This window comes from Bombina bombina, chromosome 12 (genome assembly GCF_027579735.1).
Source record: "Bombina bombina isolate aBomBom1 chromosome 12, aBomBom1.pri, whole genome shotgun sequence".
Lineage (NCBI taxonomy): Eukaryota > Metazoa > Chordata > Amphibia > Anura > Bombinatoridae > Bombina > Bombina bombina.
The window spans coordinates 50599233-50609628 of record NC_069510.1 but is presented as its reverse complement, the minus strand read 5'-3'; the positions used below and the strand labels follow the sequence as shown (position 1 = coordinate 50609628).

The 10396-nt window shown below is 35.9% G+C and overlaps 1 protein-coding gene across 1 annotated transcript in view; it reads right to left on the bottom strand.

The window, feature by feature from the left end:
* Window positions 1–396: 396 nt before the first annotated feature.
* The window catches only part of NSMF (NMDA receptor synaptonuclear signaling and neuronal migration factor), an 84239-nt gene continuing 74239 nt past the window's right edge, over window positions 397–10396 (bottom strand). Inside the window, exons 15-16 of the mRNA XM_053696051.1 lie at window positions 8952–9027; window positions 397–3078 (exon numbers count right to left, since the gene is read on the bottom strand). Of these exons, the coding sequence (XP_053552026.1) occupies window positions 2981–3078; window positions 8952–9027 (174 nt within the window). The 3' untranslated portion in view covers window positions 397–2980. The remainder of the gene's footprint in view (window positions 3079–8951; window positions 9028–10396) is intronic.

The following is a 10396-nucleotide window of genomic DNA, read 5'->3' as shown; positions in this document are numbered from 1 at the left end:
AGGAGGCTTTTTTAAAACAAAAACGGAAAAGATACCACAAAAATCCACATCTAATCCAAAGTCAATGAGGAACAGTTTAAGAAAATTACCCATCTTGCTACCATGGTTAATCAAATAAAAACTGTGATCGCTAACATGGAAGATTTGCTAAAGCAATTTTTATGGAGCATTAGATATTTAATGAAGTATGTACAATTAAAGAATAAATACCCAGTGCACAATACAACCTTATAGGGACAAAAAAACACATGATAAATAATTTAGATTTATTATATCAAATAAGCAAATTGTTTTATGTTTTTTCTTTTCACTGATTTTCCTGTAGCCAGAACAAAGGAATCCTTGCTAATTTTTACAAAATAGTACACATATAGGATATATGTATAACGTAAAATACCTAGTATGCCCATGGCAAACATTTTTTATTTTCAATAATGAAACATTTTGAACATTATTCCATTTTGAGTTTAATGGTCCTTTTAAATGTAATTTTAAAGACATACTGCATGTTAGCAATAGCAACACACTTTACTCTATGAAAATGCATGAAGAGGTTAAAAAATACAGATATTGATGTATGCCAGGCCAGTTTTACTCAGTTATGTGGTTGAAATCTCCTAGTTGGTCATTTCATCTGAGCAACACACATGACTAAAGGTATTAGATAAGCTACTAAAATTAAAGGGACATAGACATGTAATAATAAAGTGCATTATTTGGTTACATCATTTTATTATTAAATAAATTCTCCCTGCCAACCAATCATTCTCCAGTGCTAATCATGTGAAACACATGGCTGGGGATTGGTGTTTATATGTATATGCTATATCCTGATTCGATAACTGGCTGCGTCCTGCTCTACATCGGCAATGCATTGTTCCACTTAAATGTAAGTTTAATTGTATGTTTAACCCCTTTTGCAGATAAGCAAAGAGAATTTGGTCTAACAAATAAGAGCATGCTATTGCACTAGACTGGCCCTTTACAGTAGAGGGAATTATTCTTGTGTATGTTTCATAAACTGCTTAACACAGTTTATAACAGTTAAAGAATCATCTTTTAAATGCAGACCTAACAATTGTTCCTATTTAAGTGACTCGGGTCCCTCTGAAAAAGTCTTATGTGCTGATTAGCAGAATTAGCCGCCCCCCCGGCCAAATGATATATATTTAAAAAATGGCTGCATCAGCAAATGCCTTTTTTGAGTTTTTTATATTATTGACGGGAAATATAATGCTATACCATGAATTATACGTTAAGATGTTTGTGCAGTGTATGGACGAATATTTTTATTGCTACACAATTCAATTTTATAGTGAGTTATTTTGTAACATTTGTCCTAAAATTGGATTATCAGAAAAAAAATGCAAATTGAGCTTGAAGGATGATTAGAATTGCCACTTCGGAAATTTTCTAGAATTAGTTTAATTCAGCATGCTTTGATATGTCCTAAAAGCAAGCAACAATTAGCGTACAGGTCCCTTTCTTAAGCAAATCATCTGCATATACTTTAAAATGCTATAACAAGAGATAAAAGAGAAACATTAGTGCAAACCTTTGGTAACAAGCACACATACACACACAGATTATAAAAGATACCAAGATATTAGGAAATAACGCAAGAGCCAAAATGACCTGGATCCTAAAAAAGAACCTAGTGTGCTCAGAAAGCAGAGCAGCTAATTATTTTTTATAAAAAAGGCTGAAGATGGCCAACTGTGACCCTGCGTTATTTGCCACGACTCAAAGGTGAATCCGAACACGACATAGCCTGACAGTCCTTAATAAAAACAAACTCCTCATATTAGGAAAGTGTGACCTTGCAGGCTTTGACTTAATGTCAAGATTCGCCAAATAAACTACATATCTATCAAACCTGAGCTCAGGCATATGCTAAGAGAAAATATGGCGTTCCTTTAGGAACATGCCACTGCTATGGCTTGACACCTTTAAACTCATTTTGTATATAGATACATATCACTTACGGCTTTCTATATATACTATTTATGTATGTCAAATCCCACTACAGTCACATAACCATAATCAACATCAATAAACTGCAATGAAAATATAGATAAATGCTGTACAGTCTAAGTTTGTACTAGGAAGGAACTATATGGTGGAACATATGGTGCAACATCTAATAACATTATAGACCCTCTTGTAGAGGGTTTGGAAAACTATATATTGCTGGTGAATATACGTCTATGGAAGATGCCACAATGGTGTTATGTTGTGCCCAACAGACATATTAAATGTGCAAAACAGCTGAAGAGTGTTTGCAATTTAATATGTTAAACAATTAGATATTCTATTTGCACTTTAGAAAATTGCACTTATATACTAAATCAACCCACAGAGTTTCTAAACCCCTAATAAGATTTATACTCACATTTATAGAGATTAGATTTAAGTATAGCACACCAATATCCTACTCACATTTAGCCTTACTAAAGATAGGCTGATTATAATATGAGGCGCTAGGGTTGAGTTTTTTTTTCTTCGTTATTCTTCCTTCATCGTGTGCAGTAAGATTTAAAAAGAAAAACACCTGGATTTGCTACAAATAAAAAGTTAATAGTGGTTGTAAAGGCTAATTGGAGTCCTTGCTCTATAGTGCAAGAAATAGTAACTTTATTGTTCTAAGAAAACCTGAGCTTAAAAGTCTTAAATGGACCTCCTTAATTAGAGTCCGGTTTTTGCCCTGAAGTGATGAAGCTCAGAATTATAGATACTTCCTCTCCCGCTACTCTCTGGCTTCTGGCACAGAAGCTGTGAGCCTTTCAGCAACTTTTTCATCAAGGTCAACATGGGACACATCCCAATTGAGCTTTCGTCTTCTTGCATCTTCTTGTCTGGTGCGTCTTCCTCCATTCTAAATAATCCGAGTGGACCCTTCATGCCCCAGCAAGCAGCAAAAAAGTACTTCCAAAATTTATCATGATACCATCTCCTCCTTTTAAGAGGACACTTTGTTGACTCATAAGATATCATCATAGTCCAACAGCTTGGAATGCTGGCGGGTCTTCCATAGGCGGTAAAGTCGGAAATCAAAGTAGGATTCTATCAGTTGCTTTCCTAACCAGAAAAAAGGAAATAGAAAAAAAGCATAAGTGACATTGTATATCAGGGTCCATAAGACTCTGACTGTTCATCCTTTGCTTAGTTAGGCATTTAAAAAAAAATAATAATAATTCAGTTGGAGCCTTAAATTTTTTTATTAAAAAAAAACTTTCCAATATACTTATTGGATTTGTTTTGTAATTGTTTCCAAACCTGAAACATTAAAAATTGAATTTTGACTTCCATATCCCGTTAATGAGATTTTAAAGATGGCAATACATAGCACTAATCTTGAACTTCATGACCACAATTATAAAATAACAATATAAATCAACAAGTGTATAGTAAATGGTTTAAAGAGATATTAAACACTAAATAAATGCTAGGTAGAATGATGCATTCAAAGAAAAGATTAGTATGAGAATAACATATAGATGTAATTTTTATAGTTTCATTAGCTGTTTAAATCTTGACAAAATAAGTGTAAAGTTTTAGTGTCTATTAAACAATGGGAGCTGCCATATTGTAACTTAGGTTACCTTCTCTGCTGTGGCCAATTAGGGACAGTTCTAAATAGGTCACTAGAGTGTGCAGCCAATGGCTGTGTGGAATATAAGTTTTCTGCACTTCCATTTCTAACAGGAACTGAAAAGCTCACAATTTCATAATGGAATTAAAGGAAATGGGGGGAAAATAAATAATGAAAGTATATTGCAGAGATTTTTTTATATATACAATTTATCATTTTATATTACCATCTCAAAGTGTTATATGTCCCTTTAATGTATTTAATAGAATGGAGCTAGCTTTTAAAACCCTTAAAATCACTGAGTTCAAGCATATAATAATTATAAAATAGCTATTTAACAATAACAAATAATTAATAAATTGTAAAATCCTTTCTCCAAATAAAGAAAAAAAATACACCATTGTGTATGGTTGGAATGATAACAATTTTGTGTTTTTTATTGATAGAATCTTTTTCCAAAGTGATGTCCATAGCAATGATTGTAAAAAAATGTGTTTACTCTGAGAATATGAAAACATTAATTTGGAAGTTTGTCTACTTGTAATTTTTAGAAGCCTGTAGGTAACTTTGCAAAAACGATAAAAATCCAAATTTAATTAAGACGATTGATTTATGGAGAAGATGTCAGAATACTGACAGCATATATATGATGTGACATATTCAAATTTCCGATGGGAGATTGAATAAAGCTAGTTAATACTTACCAGTGAGACCCCTTCTCCTGAGGAGCGTGGACAGAGTTATCCACGACCCTCATTTACATAAAAGCTTTAGGGAGACACCACCCCTTCCTCCTCCTAGTTCTATCCAGCCCGTTAGGTGGACAGGGCTAGGAGTCCCTCTCCGTTTTTTACATTCTGGGCTAGTTTTCAAGCGTATTCTACCTCTGACTTCTAGGGCCTATTTTGTGAGCTGGTGTCCTTCCAGTTATCGGCGCCTTTCATTATTGTGGCCGTGGTCACTTAGATTGGCGGTAGGATAACCGTTTCTTACGATTTCCCTGTGGGGGCCGCCATGTTACTGTGACGTCATCGGTAAGGGACGTCACGGGGCTACGTCTGAGGGCTGTCTCTTTGTGCGCTCGCATAAAAACTTTAGCCCTGGCGTGGTTTTAAACTGTTGCGTTCCTTCTCCTTGCAAAAATACCGACACTTACTGGTAAGTGCTATGCACTAATTTGTTGCAAAGAACTTATTTAATGTTATATGGCACTTTTATATTGTAAACTTCTTGGGATTAATATTAAAAGATTAATATATGTTCAGCATTCATCATGGAAGATGAGAATGATCCAGGTCAGCTTGAGCCTCAACCTGTTACAGCCCTGGAGGAATCAGGGGCAACTACAAGATATGATTAATCTATTTTTGTGTCACATGTATTTTACTTTTTATTAGTACATATTATTTATTGGTGGTTATACTCTTTCCATAGTAATTCAGCCCAGCCTTTGCCCACCTGTTCCCTATGTGATAATCATTGCTGGCAGGACAAGAAACTCTGTAAAGTGTGTATTGGCCAGATTTATGGTGGAAGCTTTTCTCAAACACCTGAGGGTTCTTTGGATAACTTGCATAACCTTGATTGTGCCTCTGATGGTGAAGATGTAGAATCTGATTTACCTATGGTGTTTGACACTACAAATATTTCTAAGTTTATTAAGGGGATCAAAAGTTCCCTGGGGATTGAAGATGAACAGTCTCAAGCACCATCCGATTGGTTTATTTCAGATTCTACTCCAGATCAGTTCTTTCCTGTTTCTGATAATTTAAAGTCAATATACTTAAATATTTTTTCTAAACCAGATAAACAAAGTGGAGTTCCAGATAAAGTATATTAAATATTTAATTTGGAAAAAACTCTGCATAACCAGTTTGTTTCTGCTCCCAAGATTGATGCTGCAATTGCTAGACTAGATGATTTTTCCTGTAGATGATGCAGGATCATTTAAGGATGTCATGGATAAAAAATAGAACAAAATTTAAAGAGTCTTTATCTTCAACAAGGGGCTTTATTTCATCCTCTGCTTGCTTTTTTCAACTTTAAAAGCTACTGAGGTGTGGTCTTCTAACCTATCTAATTCTTTTCAAGATAATGAAAATATCATATCTTTTCTTGCAGATTTTAATATGATATTGGAGCTTAATGCAAAATCTATGTCTACCACTAACCTTGTTAGAAGAACATTATGGCTGCGACATTGGGAAGCTGATCCAGGTTCCAAGTTGAATTTATTAACTCTTCCTTTTGAAGATGATATACTATTCGGTAGGCAATTAGAAACCTTAATTTCCAAAAGAACAGGAGGTAAGAGTCCTTTTCTCCCACAGGTTTTCAAAGGCCGGAAAACTCACTCTTTTGTCCACAGACAGCATAATATGAATCAAAATGTTAAAGTTTCCATCAGAAGGGAATTCTTTCAGCATCAAGATGGAAGATCTAACCTTCAGTTTAGAGGTAGGGCACGTGCTAAGTCCTTTCCTTCCTTTCAGGCTAAAAAGCAATGATGGTGCGCTGCCCCAGATCTTGCCTCTGGGAGGAAGATTACTCAATTTCAGAGAGGTCTGGGCATCCAGTATATCAGACCAATGGGTTCTGGGGATTCTTCAGCACGGTTATCATCTGAAGTTCAGGAGAAAACCAATTCTTCCTTGCTAAGTAAAAACTCCACTTCCAGGGATCCTGTGAAACTAAAAGCCATATTAGAGTTTGTCAGCAAGTTCATTTGCAACGGTGTTATTCACATTTAGTTTCTCTCTGCAGTCCATGTTCCGGGAATAGAAAATGTCAAAGCAGACTACTTGAGCAGAAGTCAAATTTCTAAAATTAAATGTCAGCTGAACAAATGGTTGTTTCAGAAGATAATCAGCCTCTGGGGACTTCCAGAAGTGGATCTCATGGCCTCTGCATTAAACCATCAGGTTCTGAAGTTCTTTAGCCGTTACCAGACACCTCTTGCATTAGGAGTAGATGCCTTTCTCCACAACTGGTCATACAACCTTCTTTATGTCTTTCCCCCAATTCCTCTCATTCCCAAGTTATTGAAGAGGATTCTGCTAGAACCAGCTACCTTCATTGTTATCCTTACATTTTGGCCTCAAAGGCCTTGGTTTCCTCTGGTACTCAAACTAGCAATTCAACCTCCATGGCATCTTCCAGACTCTTGGGACATGCTGAATCAGGGACTAGTGATTCATCCGAATCCACACCAATTCAGGTTAACGGCCTGGTTGCTGAGGTCCCGAGGTTACAACACTTGAGTGTTTCAGCTCCTGTCATTCAGACACTTCAAGCCCGAAAAGGAACTACATCTAGAGCATACTATCGTATCTGGGACATCTTTTCATCATGGATGATTTCACATAATATCTCTACAGCAACAATCAAAATATTTCATCTACTAGATTTCCTTCACGATGGTTTTCTTAAAGGCCTCAGTGCTAGAACACTCAAAGTTCAAATTTCTGCAATATCTGGTACTAGGTGGGCTCAGTACCCTCTGATAATTAAATTCTTTCAAGCTTTGGCCCATATCCATCCATCTGTCAAAAAAACAAATTCCATCCTGGGACCTGCCTTTGGTTTTGGACTCTCTTCTGGAATCTCCCTTTGAACATTTACCTGAGGTTTACTTATGGTTTCTAACCTTGAAAACTATCTTTTTAGTAGCCATAACATTGGCTCGCCAAGTATCTGAACTTCAAGCTCTGTCAGTTAAAGACTCTAACATTATATTTCATCAAGACAAGGTAGTACTTCGTACTGTTCCTGAATTTCTGCCGAAAGTGGTGTCTGACTTTCATCAACATCAAGATATTGTTCTTACTTCTTTTTGCCCTAAAAACTCAGAATCTCAAACTAAACCATTGTATCGTTTGAAGGTAGTCAGATGTCTTCATATTTATGTCTCAAGGACCCAGGATATTTGTAAGACGGAAAGGTTATTCATTATCCCTAAAGGTCCTTGTCAAGGTCAAGCTCCATCATGAACACCAATTTCTCATTGGATTGTACAGGCTATTTCAAGGGTCTATAAAGAAAAAGGGGAACAGGTACCTGAAGGGCTTAAGGCTCATTCGACAAGGGCTGTATCAACTTCTTGGGCGCTTTAAGCCCACGCTTCTCCGGAAGAAATCTGTCAAGCCGCAGTATGGAAATCGTATAATACTTTTATTTCACATTACAAGCTGGATGTTCATCAATCAGCTGCTGCCAAGTTTGGCCGAAATATATTATCCTCTGTTGTTCTGGAATAAATATTTCTATTTTTTTCTGCAGTATTTTTTGTGTACTTCGCATTTATTTCCCACCCTTTCTTTTAAGATTGCTCTGTATTCTCTCACTGGTAAGTATTACCAGGGAGGCCAAGATAATTGGAAATTAACAACAAAATATAAGCAATTTCTAAATCTTGGCCCATACCCTGGGTAATACTTACCAGTCTCCCTCCCTTTGTCTGGTTTACTTGTTTTGGGTGGACATATCTAGGAGGAGGATGGGGTGGTGTCTCCCTAAAGCTTTTATGTAAATGAGAGGAGTGGATAGCTCTGTCCATGCCCCTGGGTAGAGGGGATCTCACTGGTATTACCCATGGTATCGGCCAAGATATAGAAATTGCTTATATTTTGTTTTTAATTTCCAATTATCCAAGTGAGGAATTAAACCCTTGACCGGCCTTGTTCTCCAGATAGCAGAGTATTAAAGTCTTTGGAAGTTGTGTGTGTTTGAAATACAACAGTACACAGCAATGAGCATAAAAGTGATTGAACACAAAAGTTCCATAGGAGCCCCATTAAAGAATGCCAAGTACAGCATGAAACATTTAAAACTTAAAGGGACATAAAACAAGTTGGGATAGAGACAAAATAAAATAATATGTACTTGAATTACTTTACCTGCAAATTTATACTGAAGTGCCTCGCCATTAACCCTTTCTTTTAAGTTTCCGAATTGTACATCTCTAACTCCCCCCCACACATTTCCTTTTATGGCTGTATCTATATCTACCATTGAATTGGTAGAATGCAGAAGTGAACACTCATCTGCTGGAGCATGCCTAGAAGCAAATAAGCAGCTGTAACCTCAGTTGAAATACAATGCCTTTGTTTCTGATGCTAAACACTGATAAGGGGGGTGAATCAGACTACTCCAGACAGCATGGCTATTTAAGCAATTTTGCTTATTTTTGAAAATTATTTTAAAATACTTGCCAGCAATTTTTAAACAATTTTTTTATGAAAACTATTTTAACTTAATTAGCCCTTTTAGGATATGCACAGATCTCAGCATATTTTATGGCACTTTAATGGAAAGTTATTTTAGAGGCACTTTCTCAGTCTGGTGGCTCAAAAACACCTACCTTGTGCAGAAAGCTCGAGTGGAGACTTAAATTCTATCTTATGTGGACTCATCAGATTCTTCAGGTTCTGAAAAAGCTAAGAAAAAAGGGAAATGGTATTTATTGAATGTAACTGATAGACTTAAAGGGACATTCAGATTTTTTTGTGTTTCATGTCCCTTTAAACGTATTACTCTAAAAGAAATTTTTTTTTTTTTTTTTTTATATATGCATCAGAGATTTATCACTGGGTTGCAAAATAAATGTTTTAAAAGCATTTTAAAACTACTATTTTTGTTAACAAAATTTGGATTGTTTTGCAGTCCTGGAGCAGAACTCTTGAAATGCCTCTTGAGTATAATTATTCTCCTTAGCTGTGGCCAAGCAGGAAGATGTATATATGAGTTTATGCACTGATCGGCCAATCATCACTTAGCATGTAGGAACATCAGGGTTTTGATTTCCACAGAATTTAATCGACCCACTATGGCGGGGGAGGGGATTTGAAAAATTACAAAGCAGGCAAAAAAAAAATGAAAATGTGCTGCAAAGTGTTTTCAAGTTGCACAATTAAAGCTTTCAAGTTCAATGCCCCTTTAGGCCAAAACCAGCAGTAATATTTATGTATTTACGTACTCCAATCTGTCAATTTCCTTATATGAAGGTCTCTTTTTTTTTTTTAAACTTTATTGAGACTTGAGTTTTAACAGAGAACAAAACTCCTGCCAAGTAGATTTTGCTATCCAAGTTAATAATGCAGCTGCCAAGGGGTACTGCTTCATTTAAAAGCCAATGTGTTAAGAAACTGAAATCATTTCTAGAACACCCCAAGGCTGCCACTAAAGAAGATTTCTACTCCAGACAGACTTTAAAGGAACAATAAACACTAAATACATTTCATATACCTCCCTCTAATCATGGGAGCTGCCATTTTGAAACCTAAGTTACACGGCAGGCATCCATAACTAGAGGGAGGCAGAGAATAACGTTAATACTATGCTTATAAAATGTATTTAGTGTTTAAAGGGATAGGCAAGTCAAAATTAGACTTGATTGATTCAGATAGATTGTGTAATTTTAATACACTTTTAAATTAACCTTTATTTTCAAATGTTGTTTGTTCTTTTGGTATCCCTTGTTGAAAATGAATACGCACATATCCTACACTAGTGGGATTGGTGCCTGCACATGTTTGACTCTTGTGATTGGCTGACTAGATGTGTTCAGCTAGCTGTCAGTGGTGCAATGCTACTCCTTCAGTAAACAATAACAAGATAAAGAAGCAAATTTTAAAATAGAAGTAAATTGGAAAATTGTTAAAAATGGTATGTTCTATCCAAATCATGAAATAAAATGTTAGGGTTTCCTGTCCCTTTAATGTCCCTTTAACACGGTAGCACAAGTCTAGGGAACACAGGTCTGAATTCTAGTGTATCCTGCATAATGCGAGACACTCCTTATAAACA